General features: G+C 39.7%; 1 protein-coding gene across 3 annotated transcripts in view; it reads left to right on the top strand.

Moving 5' to 3' along the window:
- TRDMT1 (tRNA aspartic acid methyltransferase 1) overlaps positions 1-14873 on the top strand; it is a 39553-nt gene extending 24680 nt beyond the window's left edge. The window contains exons 5-11 of one of the 3 annotated variants that reach the window (XM_054020598.1): positions 3038-3103; positions 5303-5372; positions 6290-6373; positions 7278-7648; positions 11405-11462; positions 12564-12693; positions 14527-14873. In XM_054020598.1, coding sequence (XP_053876573.1) covers positions 3038-3103; positions 5303-5372; positions 6290-6373; positions 7278-7648; positions 11405-11462; positions 12564-12693; positions 14527-14627 — 880 coding nt within the window. In that variant the 3' untranslated portion in view covers positions 14628-14873. Of the gene's footprint in view, positions 1-3037; positions 3104-5302; positions 5373-6289; positions 6374-7277; positions 7649-11404; positions 11463-12563; positions 12694-13347; positions 13500-14526 lie in introns of those variants that run through there. The other 2 variants (XM_054020601.1, XM_054020599.1) reach the window with 2 other exon arrangements.
- The last annotated feature ends 211 nt before the right edge of the window (positions 14874-15084 follow it).

Raw genomic sequence — 15084 nt, 5'->3', positions numbered from 1 at the left:
AAATTAGAACCTAGGTTGCCCAAGGCCTAGGATAGAAACTTAACCACTGGATCATCCTTCTTCTCTATAAGAAGGATGGTAGAACATGTATTTTCATCATTCTGGGTAACAAGCAATAAGCCTAGACTCCCCACCTTCCCTTTCAGTGAAGGCATAAATTTAGCATGAAACTCACACCCACTGAATAACTGAGCACTTTGGTTCACTAGCTATTTGAATTATAGTGGGAAGATCAGCACTAAGATACTAAATGTTCTTGGAGCCCAATAGTGTAACGTTAATATAATTCTCAAATAAATTGATGGTCTTCTGAGTCTCGTCTTCACAAGTCTCGCATGCTACGTATGCTAAAAATAGATTTATTACTGTTGTAGTACAGTAGAAATGAAAGGCCCTACATGAGAGTGGGGTAAGTACTGTAGAGACATAGTAAGAGAGTTTCTGCCCCAAAGATCTTATGATCAAAATAGCTAAGGCAGACAGATAACAAGTAAAAGGAAGTTTGATTATTTCCCCCATTTTTATGAATAAGGAACTGAAGAACTGGGAGATTAAGGGACTTGCCCAAAGTCACAAAGAAAACGAGTGGCTGAGCCAGGATCCTAACCCACATCTCTTGAAGCCCAGTCCTGTGCCTTAATTGCATCCTTCCTCTGTGTTGAATTTGTTTTAAAAAATAGGTCTGTGAGTTAATAGTTTATTAGACTCCTTCTAAGCTCATCCATAGATCGCAACACATTTCAGAAGGGAATGTCAGTATCATTATCCCTATTTTACAGGTGGGGAAACTGAGACACAAGAAGGGGGGCAGCTCTTCTTCAGAGACAGTTTTTTGCTTTCAAAGTGGAAATGGGGCATTCTGATTGCTGCGTGGTTAGACGAAGAAGATAGAAACTTTATTTTTCTCAGATACAAGACATAAGACTGTGGCACATGTGACCCTTATCATGACAGGGCAAAGAAGTTGGGCTTGGCTGGGAGAATTTATCTGTGTGTCCCAGGAGATGCTGCTAATCTCCCTTGGGCAGATTGTCAAAGTGAAGCTGGAATTACTGCAGACAGATCATAAAAAGGCTGGGTAGCCGTTGCAGCAGAGTTCTCCAGCTCTGGGGGATCGTGTTTTGCTGAGATAGTGTGCATGTGTTTTTTGAAGTGACATCTTTGCCAGAGACCAGACACGAAAAATTCCAGACCAAATGGGAAAATGTTCAGTAAAGTTTTGAGTGAGTAAAGTGTAGGAGTTACTGTTTTGTATCCTTAATTGTAATATGCACAAATTTCATGAACAGTATTATAAAGTAATTGCAACTTCCTTTTCTGTTTTTACCTTTTTTCCAATCTTTTATAGAGGAATACAGGTGAAGTGGGGCTGGAGGCGATTTGGGGTGGGGATGGCGGCGGCTAACACATGAAGGCATGGAAAGAGAGAACTTGGAGAAATTCTGGATCCAAGGAGGCCCTGGAGTCTTCAGCTAGTGGATGTGGAGTCTGGACACAGAGGGCATGTCTACACTGCAATACAAGACTCATAGCCAGTCAGCCCGAGTTAGCTGGCTCAGGCTGAGGGGCTATACAAATTGCAGTGTAGATGTTTCAGCTCCTTTTGCATTCATGAAGGGTGGAGCCCAGTTAAGTTGGCTGGAGATCCTGGGAGAAGGTTTCTCACCTGAAGCAACTTTAGATAAGTGTTTTAGCCTCTTAAAGTTTAGACTCTAAGAAAGGGGTTATACTTTTTGTTTTATATGTAACCATTTCTGTTTCCATTATTCTTCCTCTATCTCTTAAATCTTTATCTCTGATGAAAAATTTAAGTATTTTTACTATAACTGTATCTCAGTGCTCGGGTTTTATAAGACCTGATCCTAAGTTATACCAGTCAAGCTGGTGCATTCTGTTCCCTTGGGGATCGCAAACCTGATCATTTCTATGAGCGACCAGTGATGGGCTGGATACTACAGGGGGATGCTGTCAGAGGGGCTTGTTGGATGGGGCGCACCTTTTGTTAACCTGCAAGGCAAAGTAAGAGCTGAGAGAAGATTCTTCGGTGGCTACCAGACTGGTGGTTTCGGGGTGCTGACATCCAGTTAAGCACCAGCAAGTTGCTTTCTTGCTGAGGCAGGAGGGTAACAAGGTGACTCGAGTCCTGGGTACCTGAAGAAAATGTCACACCTCCTCTATCATTATTGTATTTGCTATCAGAGTTTAGGAGTATATCTTGATGCAGATGTTTTGTGTGTTGAGGCTCCCTTTTTACCCTTCCTGATCATGTTTGGAACAATCCATATTACTACAGAAGCTCTGTGAAGCTCATATTTGTGACTCACAATCAGCCAAAGAAGAATGCTCCAGAACAAAATGAGGAGCTCCCTCCTCCAGAGACTAAGCCTGCTGCCTATGCAATGAGCTTGGTTCCAGACTCTGAGCACCTGAATGGCATTGATGCCACCGGGCTTCAGACTAGCCCCACTGACACCATATTTAAAGTAAATTTCCACAAAAGCTAACTAGACGCAACAGAAAATGTCAGAAAGCGAAACTCTCTGAAAACATAGTGTCTACTAAAACGAAGCACTGGGTCTAATCCTGCTTTCACTAAAATTACCTGGAGTTTTGACACTCACTTGAATGGAAGCAGGATCAGGCCCATTTTGTTACAAGTTTTCCACATACTGGATGAGTGGTGGGGTTTGTTTGTTTGTTTTCTTCTCATCATGTACTATACAGACCACTAACTTATAACCTTATGAATGAGAATGATGCTTTGGTAAATGAATAAAGGTCAGCGTTTTCAATGGTAGGCACCTAAATCCTTATCTAGCACCTAAGCAAAAATGGCCTGATTTTCAGAAGCACAGAGGCTCTGCAATTCTTATTATCTTCATTGAGAATTACGTGTGCTCAGCACCTCTGAAAGTCAGACCATTTTTGTTTAGCTGACTAAAGTTAATCAACTAAATCTTTCTTATTGCTAAACGAGTCTGTGCTGTTGATGTAATATGGTTTACATCTTACTAAACTCCATCGACTTTTCTTGTAGGCTCCAGAGGCTACCAAAATATATACTTTTAGAAAATGTGAAAGGATTTGAAACGTCTTCTGCCAGGTATGGTATGATCATTTTTAATTAGGAACAGCATTAGGTTAAGGGGAGGGGCACGTAATTTATTTTTTTGGAAGTTAAATTAAAAGAGGAGTGGAGTGAAATGGTGCATTTATCAGTTTCAGATTAAAAATAGTATTTTAATCTTACAATGAAATTTTTAGGGCTTGGGGAACTTTATTGACAAGTTATTGATTTCTCCAACCCAACAAAATAATTTTAAAATATGTTGCTAGCTGGTAGAAGTTGACGTGAATCTTCATTGCCTGTTTTGTCATCTTTCTTCATTCAGGAGAGAGCTGTATTTTCAAAGAACAATATTATCGTACAACACAGGGTGTGGGTGTAGGTCTCACAGGTTTTACTGGGGTTCCTTTCCAGTGGTTATAGTAGAGGGGCAAGGGCTAGCCGAAAGCCTCGTATTCATACTCTGCTTGCCTGACTGCTGGCACTGAGAATTTGGTATGACCTCATCAGCAAACTGCGCAGGCAATTAGTAGGCTGCTAACCTGGAGAAGTTTTGGAAATCTTCATCCGCCTTTCATTTTGAAGTTTAGGCTACGGCTACACTACAGCTTAAGTTGACATAAGGTATGTCACTTAGCCACCCTCCTGAGCAACATAACTTAGCCAAATTAAGTGCCGGTGCGGACAGCACTGTGTCAGCGGGAGAGGTTCTCCTGCTGACGTAGCTACCACCACTCGTGGGGGCTTGAGTAATTAAGCCCATGGGAGAGCTCTCTCCTGTCAGCATAGAGCAGTGATTCTCAAACTTTTTTGTACTGGTGACCCCTTTCACACAGCAAGCCTCTGAGTGTGACCCCCCTCCACCCCCCCATAAGTTAAAAACACTTTTAAATATATTATAAATGCTGGAGGTGAAGCGGGGTTTCAGGTGGAGGCTGACAGCTCACAACTCCCCATGTAAGAACCTTGTGACCTCCTGAGGGGTCCTGACCCACAGTTTAAGAATCCCTGGCATAGAGTGACTACACAGAGAGCTGACAGCAGCGCAGCTGCACCGCTGTAGGGTTTCTAATGTAGCCGTAGCCTTAGTAATTGGGAGGTAGAGACTGGGGTTTAACCCCAAAATGGAAAACTAAATCTTACCCCCTGCTGTGCCAGGTAGGGGAGAGGCTGTAGGGATCCTCTTTTGCCTAATCCCTCCTTCCCCCATGCAAACAATAGAGCAGGATCTTTCCATAGATAAAAGCAATAGGAGAGAGAGGAAGCTGCTTTATGTGCCAGCCTGCACATCACCAAATCCCTTCATGAACACTGGTTGTCAGTTAGGGGGCATTTCCAGCTCCCTGTTGGCTGCTTCTGCACTGCTTCTGCATGCAAGAGCTGTGAACTGGGCCCATGCATGTCCCTGGCCTACCTTGTGGGATCCTGTCCTGTAAATGCAATGATCTGTATGTCAGAAAACACACCAGACAACATTCCTCTTTTCCCTTGTGGCCCCTGCCAGGCCAGGATTTAGATCATAATCCTTTCTTTCAGTGCGGCTCCAGCCTGCTATTAGGCTGCAGAATATAGTATATCCTATATCAGACACTATCCTTAGAAAGCAACCTTCCATTTTAATAGTCTCCTCAAAATATATGGAGTACACTTTTATTAGAAATCCCCTCTGCTAAGCAACCAATTGTTGTGAATCCCCTACTTCAAACAGTCTTTCCTTTATTGCACTGGGGTAGTACTTCAATACATAAGCTCAGTCATAAACATAGGCAGATACTGAGGTATCAACTCAAGAATAGTTAAGTAGGAGTTTTAATAGCCTACTTCTAATGCAGTGCTTGTAAATAATTGTGTAATCCACATCTAATGAGAAAGTGTCTCCTACCGACTGAACAACATGTTGGAAGTACTTTTGAAAGACCGGATACTTTTTTTGGAGAATGTTTGCTCCAAAGTAGTTGTGGTATTTCCATGAAAGTCTTTTGTAATTGCTCCTTCTCGGCTAGTGCAACGCTATACTTTGTGTTCTCTCCTGAAATGTAAATGTATGACCATAGTTGGATGTCTACAAAGCTATGTTTGAGTATTCTAGTGTGTGTGCTGACTGTCCTAGTGAATACAGTATTGCCTTTGATGGATCTTTATTTAAGAAAAGAAAAGATGTGAACAGATAGTATATTGCACTCTGTGTCTAATTGCATGTGAGAAGTAATTGGCTTTATTTTTTTTCATTATTAGAGACAAACTTGTAGAAACACTAAAGAAGTGTGGATTTAAATACCAAGAATTTCTCTTGTCTCCAACATGTGTGAGTAGTAAGATTATTATAACTCATCCAACTGTACTGAAGAGTAAATGGGATATTTGGAAAGAATTTCACATATTGGAAGAAAGGGTGATGTCCAATTTTGTGGACATTCCTATGGACTGGTGGTGCCATCTGACTTAGCTTTGAGTTAGGTCAGGATATTTACATATTCATTCTGCTTATCACTGCTTGATTGACCAATGGATACTGTTTAAATCAGTAAGTTTTGCTTGTCCAAGACGTACAGGATCAGGCCATTACTGTGTTACATGTAAATCTCTGTATCTTTGAGATACAGGGTCATCATTCATTGTGACATGTCTTATCTAATTTCCTTGTTCATGTGATTGAACCTCTCCTCTTGGTTCTTCATTGTGACAGATAATGGTCATGATGTTTGCCCTAAAAATTGTAGTTAAAGACATTTCAGTTTCTCTCTGACTTCCCACTTTACATAAAACGTTTGTTTAACTTTTCTATTGATTTGCAGACAACAGTCAGAAACCTGAGAAAAATTATGTATTTCTCTTGCTTGAGAAAAAATAGGTAGGGAAGGTGTGATCAGAGTCACAATAAATCTGTGGGAAGTGAGGGCACTCACCATACTGCAAATGGATGGAAAGATCTGAGTTGTACAGTGCATGAAAATTGCCTGTACTGCAGGTCCTTAACTACAAACTAATGATGCAGAGATTTCTTCATGGGCACATTTTAAAACGCTATTTTATGCCAGTTGAAAATAGCCTTAGTCTAGGGTAAGGTTGGTTAATGTTAACCACTTCAAAAGTGGTTAACATTTTAAGTGCTAAATATTGTATCAATACAAAAAGTGGTAACTTGATCTTTTTGTGACAGTGCGGATTGCTTTGATTCTCTGTACCATGTGGTCTGATTGTTTTATGGGGTTTTGCTTACAGCTTGGCATTCCCAATTCCAGGCTGCGATATTTTCTGATTGCAAAGCTTCAGTCAGAGTTATTTTCCTTTCAAGCTCCTGGTCAGGTGAGATTCATTGCTATTCCTTGACTACTCTTTGTTTCAAGGAGACTGAGGGCTAGATCTTCATCTGTGCAAAGCTTATGCTGAGCTGCAGAGTGTGCGTGTGTGTGTGTGTAAGTAAAATGGCTGTAAGCCAGCTTTTTTTCCCCCTGATTCTGGCCTCGTTGGGGACTGAAATGGCTCCCTGGGTTAGATAGCTTAAAGTAGTTCTTAAGAACAATTTTGAAGAGACCGACATGCTGGGCACTCTGGCACTACCCTGCCTGCCCACCGGAACCTTTTCTTGGAAGGGTGGAGGGTGCAGCAGTGCCCACTAGGAGCCTTAGAGATAGAAAATGGGGGACCACCAGTGACCCTTGAAGATCTCCATAGAGGAGGGAGTGGCCAACAAAGCCCCAGAGTTCCCCAGAAGAGTGAAGAAGATGAACTGCTAGCCAGTGCCCAGAAGACATTGAAAGGTAATGGTGAATTCCAAGCCTATTGAGACGGACATAGGCATGTGTGGGAGGAGGTGTGAAACTCACCAGAGGTTCACGAACATTTCAGCAAATCTGGTCTGAGTCTCAGGTTACTAGCCAAGCCCCTAACCAAGCAACTTTCACCTGGTCCTAGCTTTCTTTATGATAGTTTTGCACAACCCTTTCTTCCCGTTTATGGAAGTGAAATGGCAAGATCAATATTCCTTAAACTGGCTGCATACATCTATAAAGCATGTCCAAGTTAGCACTTCCTAATGCCAGAATCCTTTCAAAACCTTGATAGACAAAAAGGAAGAATCAAGTTTTATTTTGTACTGGACAGCTCTGTATGACTTCCCAAACATTGCTACATGGACTTTTCTCGGCAGTTGACTATTACAGTACTAAGTACAGTACCTTAATCATTTGCATATTTTGTTCCATGGTAGATATTGGAAAATTTCCCAGACCAGGAGCCAAAAGCTTCAGTGAAGCACAGAGTTGCTGCAGGCTTGGAAAAAGAGAGCTCCTTCATGCCACCCAAAGAGGAATACATTGATCCAAATTCTGGTTCTGATTGTGGCAATGGACAGTGTTCGCAGAAGGAAGCGTTCGTTTTTAAACTAGAAACAGCAAAAGAAATGGAAAAAAAGTGGAACCAGGACAGTGATCTCTCTATTCAAATGCTAAAAGACTTCCTTGAAGAGGATGGAGAAGAAACGAGTCAGTACTTCTTGCCACCAAAGGCCTTACTGCGCTATGCTTTTCTGTTAGACATTGTGACACCCAGCTGCAGGAGATCCACATGCTTCACAAAAGGGTAAGTTTCCAGGAGAATCCGCTGTGGGACCTTATCCAGACATATTAAACGCAAACTTTGCAATCATCTTAAAACAAAATGTTTCTTTGCAGTCATCTTAAAAACCAAAAGCAGCGTTCCATCAAAAAGCAAGACATTACTATAACACATTTCTCTTTTATTGCATGCTTCCTGATTCAACAGAATATGAGCATGAGAATCGCTCTGGCAGAACATTGTGTGGCCCGCGCACAAAAGCACTCACAAAGACAATGACATTTGTTTGGTGACCTTCAGAGAAGCTTAATTACCCCTGGCAGAAACATTCTTTCAGTGGACTGATGGAAAACTAATGCCCTAATTAATTTCTTTATATTACTTACACATAATGCTTTGGAACTTCAGTAACCGCTCCTTTCCTCATTAAAACTGTCACTAATGTACATTTAATTGATGTTGTAAGTAGTGGGGCGAAATCCTCAGCTGGTGCAAGTGGCTCCACTGAAGGCAATGGAGTTATGTCTATTCACACTACCTAGGGATCTGGCCATAAATTCTTTATTTACAACAGTTAGTTACATTTTTAATGAAGAAATGCACAAATGAAAGCTCATTCAGTTAAATATCTGTTGTTCACTGATCTAGTAGCTTCCTAATTTGTACTCTGCATTTCTAAGGCATGATCTTGCAAAGTGCCGAGTGTTCAATTCCCATTGACATTAGAGCTAGTTGGGAATTTTTTGATGAAAAGTTGTTGGGTTTTTTTGGTCAGAAAACACTGATTCATTGAAACTAAAACTTTTCACAGGAAAGGGGTCAGTTTTAAGTAATTTAGCGACTCAGATATTTTTAAGAAGTTTTGAAATTGTCAAAAATATTTTGACTTCTAAAGTAAACATGTCTGGTTCTCTAGTTCAACACAATGTTTCATAAACTAACCATTTTTTTATTGTAAAAATGTTTTTACTCTATAAATCAAAATGAAATGTTTTGAAATTATCAAAACAAAATGTTTCAGTTCACCCAAACCACTTTTTTCCCCTTAGACTTTCAGTTTGTGAATATTTTTTAAGATTGACTCTTTTTCATTCAGGACAGGAAACTTTTTTGAAACCTTGAAAATTTTTATGGGATAGGAAGATCATTTTTCTTCCAGCTCTGATTGACATCAGCACCAATACAAGTTGAGGGGAATACTGGAGACACTCAGAATCTCACCAGACTGGGCCCATAACTAGCACATTTAGTTAAAAACCCTGGGCCAAATGGATTCCTGGTGTAACTCCAGACATTTCACTGCAGTAGCAACAAGGATAAATTTGGCTCATTATGTTTTGGTTTTAAAATATACTTTTATATTACAGAAAGGCCCAAAATAGGAACAGTGTCTGGCTTGCTGAAGTTCTTTAATGTAGTTGTGGAACAACTGGTTTTGGGAATAACCAGAGCACTCTAATACCGCTTGCTGTTGAACTGGATTGCGGATGGGGGAAGAACATGTTGACTGAGAGTGCAAGTGCACAGCATTTCACAGCAGTGTAGGCTGTGATGCAGACAAGGAGAGGGAGGTATGGGACATTTTGAATGACCGAGCAAGTTAAACCCACTCTTTATAAATCCATATAGTCTTGACAAGGATATGCTATTGCCAAGGGAATCATGACCTGAAAACTCATGTAAAGCAAGTTACTGAAAGTCCTACATACTGTTAGAGGAAACTGACTTTTTATTAGTCACAAGGGAATACACTATACCCAGACAAAGAATAAGTTGCCTGAGTCAAACTAAGACATTTTAAGTAGCTTACGTACATAAAGAGAAGAAAAACAAAATAATCAAACTTCAGTAAAGTAAAAAGTTAGAACATGGTTTTCTAATCCAGCGTCTGCTTTCCATATAAGTACTGAAAAGTAACCAACTACCCAAGTACTAATGTGCTTTTTTTTCCTATGCCAAAACTTCCCAAATTTCATTAAGTACTTAGTCTAGGTTAGGGTTGTTGATTTATCTCTAGTCAGCAACAATAAAAAGAAATATGAACAGCTAATAAAAAAAGATGTAATTCTGCCCAAATTTATTAAAACTATTATTCAGTTGTAAGAGCAGGTGATCTTTCAGAGTAGTCACTTAGAATTATATTACATTATCTCTCTACAGAAACCAAAATCTTGTAATTTTTGGGCGGTTCCACCATACATAGTATATATCATACTACTATATTGTCCACAATTCCTTCAGCATAAATCATTTAGAGTAGCGTATTTTTTATAATAATATGGATGTATGAAAAAGATCATCTGCCAAAATAGGGATTTGAAGTACCAGTTTAGGAGCTACTTGCAATTATTTTAGTTGTTTTTCCCCAGAAGTTTTTTTATTATTATTATTTATAAATGCAGGTACTTTGTGTGTATATAATACATTAGAATTCCTCTCATATGGATTATCTTGTTAAAACAAATATTTGTTAAATATTTTTTAAAAAATAATCAATTAAAGACCATGTATTTAGAAGCTGGTTTAATTACTTATCATAATCCATAACTGTTTTTTGGGGCCCTGATCCAGCACAGCATTTACATACAAGCTTACTTTTAATCACATGAGTAGTCCTGTTGACTTCAGTAGAGCTACTCATATGCAGAAGTACTTTGCTGGATCAGTGCAGGAGTGCTCAGCTTCATGCAGGATTGAGCCCTAACAAGATTATTGCACCTGTGGGGGTTCGGGGAGGACTTTTCCCACCGTTTTTTCCCTTTGTAGGGTATGTAAAGCCCAAAACAAAAGGTAGCCACCATAGTGTCTCGGTGCATCTGGAAGGGGTGAGTTAAGCTCCCAAGAAGCTGTTCAGAGGACTCCGTAACAGCAGTCTATATAGTGGTGAGGAGCGAAGAGGGGAGTAGCATAAGGTGAGGGCATGGCTAGTAGTTGTGAGGAATAAGTGCATCCAGAGGCGTGATGCAGATGGGTGGCTGTTCCTTAGATATTCATTGCGCAAAGCCCCTTTATTTTGCTTTCTAAATCCCTGTCTATTCAGGACTTTCTTGCACAATAGTTATCATGCAAGCAGTGTATGTCTCTGACAGTCTGGCAACCCTATAATTACATTTAAATGATAGTCTGTGAGAGACTGTTGAGTAAACATGTATTTACAGTATAAACCACAAACGCTCCAAAAGAGCCAAAATATAGCTTATAATGTCAACTCTTACTATTATATGCTGGATATTTTTTGACTGATGTAAACAAAAAAGCAAGTAAAAATATGTTCAACTAATGCTAAAATCTGACTGAATTTCTCTGTTCTTCATGAGTGAAAATGAAAATGTTAGGCTCTCGCTAATGGTCCTGTCCTCCTTTTTGAGTATGAAGAGCCAAATTTTCTAAAGTGGCCATCTTCATTTTGCATGCAAATGGATGCTAAATTGGAGAGGTGCCTGAGTTGTGTACCCAAAAGCCCATTTGCACTTACAAATGCATAATTTGTGCATGATACTTAGGTGGCCGTTTCTGAAGACATTATGCCTGAAATCCTTGACTGGTTGTTCTATAGATTATTCTCAGGAGATTTATCCATAGTAACAATCACCAAAGATTATTTTCAGAGGCTGGTTTTGTAGTCCCAGGGTTAGTTGTGTTAATAAGAAGGCCTTTGTGTAACCTTTCCAGAAGACTATTTGTTAGTGCCAGCAAATTAACCTCCATGCTTTTCTACACTCATCAATATTGTAAAGCCTAATATAACTTTTCATGTATAATTTTTTTGTTGTTTTTAAGGTATGGTCACTATGTAGAAGGAACAGGCTCAGTGCTGCAGACAGCAGAGGATGTGCAGGTACAGGATGCATTGTGAATCATATCAGAATGATTTATTGTTAATTTTTTGTCTTACTACTTTGGCTTAACTGTTCTGGATTTATTATAACCAAAAATGTCTTCAGGACTAAATCTTACAGCACAGACCAACTATCTCTCCAGATCTTCAGGTATTTCCAATTAATTTACTATGAGTACCCAGATGGAGTATATTAAATACATGGTTATGTGGGAAGAATGTGGGTATGCTACTATTCTATCATGCCTATTGCTATGCAGAATATTCACAATGAAACCTGAAAACCTTGATATGGGCTGGGTCTGTGGATAGTTTACAGTACAACAGATTTTTGCCTCTAGGGCCATTTATGGGCCAGTTTTTGCACACAGATGACCCTGTTCTACAGCAAAAATGTCAAACAATTAAAACTCCATTTTTTTTTATTTATTTTTTTTTTTAAATTTCAAAAGTATTCTATTTTGCATTGAAACACACAATATTTTGAAATAGTCCACTTTTAATGTGAAGTTCATCAAAAAGTGACATTTTAGCACAGGAAAAGTAAAAACATGAAATGGCAGGCTTTTTTGATGAAACATCACAGAACAAAAATTAGGTTTTGTGAAAACAGTTATACATATATGGAAAAACTTCACTTTTTAATCCTTGGCCAGGATTTAAATACTGTAGCATTTTTGGGTGTACAAGGAATACAGTGTTGGAAGATAGAGGAATATCAAAGCTGTCATGTTTAACAAAGTATACATAGCATAATTTTAGTACAGGATGTTAGTTCCTGCTTATTGAGTCATCTCTCTTCTCCAGTATTCGACTGCAGGGTATTATCCTGTGGTTGCATATCTGCATATTTGTATAGCCTCTGACTTAAGAAAAAATGATTACCTGTTCTTGACAGCATGATGGTTTTCCTTGTAAACTGTAATTGGTGAGACATTTGAGTGCAAAAGTATAGCACAAACTATACTTTCAAACAGAATGCACAGCCATACTGTTGTCTTCAGCAATGCAATCACCTTAAATTATTTCATGAAGATTTGCTGTAATTTTATGTAGTCATTGTCCATCATCCATATCTGTTGTTTTGTACTTTCCCCACAGCTAGAATCAGTGTTTAAATCCATTGAGATGCTATCAGAAGAAGAGAAGCTTATGAAATTGTCAACACTAAAACTGCGATATTTTACTCCTAGAGAAATAGCAAATCTCCATGGATTCTCTCCAGAATTTGGTACGTGCCTCTGAATTTCCCCTGTCTCTCGTCTAGTCTTCAGAACTACAACCAGAATTGCTAAGCTGGCATTTTGAAGAAGAATGCTTCACTTTTTGTGTGTGTTACTATAATATGACTTTTATGATGGATTATTATTTGGTGACCACTTCTCTAAACTTTTATCAGGTTTTCCCAGTTTAAGAACAAACCTATGTGTTGTATAGCCAAATAGGCTTGTTAATGTAAACTGGGAAAAACAATGAGTTTGGAATGAAAAGTTGCTGTATTATTAAAAGCCAGTGAAGAGAGGCAGTCATTTGACTTAGTTTTTTTTCCTTCTAATTTGGGGGGGTGGGACGGGCGTTGTTTTGTTTTTTTTGTTTCCAACACGTGAGATGCAGAAAGCCGTCCATTATCATAATTCATGTTCTCTTTTGGCTTTAAAAATAGATTTCTTGGTGCTTTTAGCGTTCAACTGTTGGGGAAAAAAGTAATTTACAATATGGAACAATAAAAGACTAATTGTTTTATTGCAGTCAATATTATAGGTCCCATAAGGTTAACACAGCAACATTATCAAAACTGCCCCCTTCTTTCTGGCACCTGTGACTTGCTTTCAGAAGGATGACATCATGCTTTTCTCTTTCCTCTTCTCTCCTCTTGTCGATACAGAATGATAGAGAGAGAGGTAGGAGAATGACCCAAAACAAGCCAATACTTGGGGCCTAATTCTCATCTACGATGTTACAGCTCTGCCAGTGCAGCGTAAAGGGGCCATGGTGTAATGAAAATCAGGCCCTTAATGTTTTGTGGAAAAACAAACAGAAGGCAAGTAGAGTCTGCATTCTCTGCCAGCGTGTGTCACCAGCAGAGCAGCATCCTTAAAAAGCAAACGTGACCTAAATTATGTGAAACAAGGTCCAAAATTGTGCAGCGAGCCTCGCAAACTATATTAGGCACTAACTCGCTCTCTTGGTGATGTTAGCTAGACTTAGGCCAAGGAAGTACGAAGTCCGAGATAATTTATCCAGGCAGATGAGGGAGCAGGGTCTGAGAAAACGTGTCCAGTGTGGTCTGTCCAGTCCAAGCTAAAGGAAGCCCAAGAGCCATTACTGGTCTAGCTGGCTTATAGGTGTCTATATTTTCATTTTAAGCCTGTGTAAATCCTGAGTCTAACACAATGGATTGCATGGGGAATGTGGCTGGGGATCCCGGGGGAGGAATTCAGGCACAAATGAGCCTTTGGATGGGAATGGCTACTCAAGTCTAGGTGCCAGGGAGCTGGGCAGAATGGCTGGAGCTGGCAGGAGATGCTTTTTACTACAATAGTTTGCATTCAGGGACTTAATAACTGGCAGAGAAAGCTGGAACAACTCCTCCTAGCCACCTCCTCCTGGGCATCCCTCCCTTGGCTCAGCCTCTCCCCAGCAAGGAAACTTGGAAACTTTCTGAATCAGCACATTCTGGCTGCTATGACCACATCCCCCTTCCAGCCAGAATGGCCATCTCTGGGGGCTCTACTACTAGACTGCTCCCCGCCTCCCGCCCCCACCATCTGTGGCTATGCCAGTGAAGCTGAATTAGCATAGATTGCAGGGAAAGCTGTGCTCCATGGCCGTTTGTAAAATCTTAACAATGTCTGTGTTGCTCCCCGTAGGCTTAATCCAAAATCCATTGAGCTCAGTGGGAGTTATTCCAGTGGGGTGTGGCTCAGATACAGTGTGGGGGACACTTGTATGTGTATTGCAGCTCTCAGTAACTGCATCAGGAAATGTTTGTGCAAGTTCCAATAGATCAGAAGAGCAGGGACAGACCAGACTAACTTTGTATTGTATGTTGTTTTTGTTTTAGGGTTTCCTGACAAGATAACAATGAAGCAACGCTACCGCCTCCTGGGAAACAGTCTCAATGTACATGTAGTGGCTAAACTGATCTCACTTCTGACCCGATGATTTTGAACCCAAACTTGATGAGATCTGTCTGGCATAGGTCCTGCTAACTCAGAATATACTTTCCTTCTTTGAGAGACTTAGTAAAAGTTGTAGCAGCTTTATAAAAATCATCACTAACATTTTAAATGTCCATGCAAAGTATCTATCTGGAATAGATTTATTCTGCTGAACAACTGGTATATCTTGAATACCTTTGTTTATGGAAGATCTGAACTGTTGGAGCTATTAAAATGGAAGTTGCCAATACTTGTCCTATTTAAATTTTATTTTTATCTTGTAAAATACGAACTGCAGTACTTGCCAATGAAAACAGGTAAAACTGTCACTTCATCTTAAAACAAGTCTGTCTAGAAGTTGTCGTTTAGAATAAAAAATATGTGACAGGCAGTTATTTTAATAAAGTTCAGATAATGTGTTCTACGTGTAGAATATCTTTAGCTGTAAATATTAGCTTGTT

Source organism: Malaclemys terrapin, chromosome 2 (genome assembly GCF_027887155.1).
Source record: "Malaclemys terrapin pileata isolate rMalTer1 chromosome 2, rMalTer1.hap1, whole genome shotgun sequence".
Lineage (NCBI taxonomy): Eukaryota > Metazoa > Chordata > Testudines > Emydidae > Malaclemys > Malaclemys terrapin.
The sequence above is the reverse complement of the archived record's forward strand: the minus strand, read 5'-3'. Positions and strand labels throughout refer to the sequence as shown.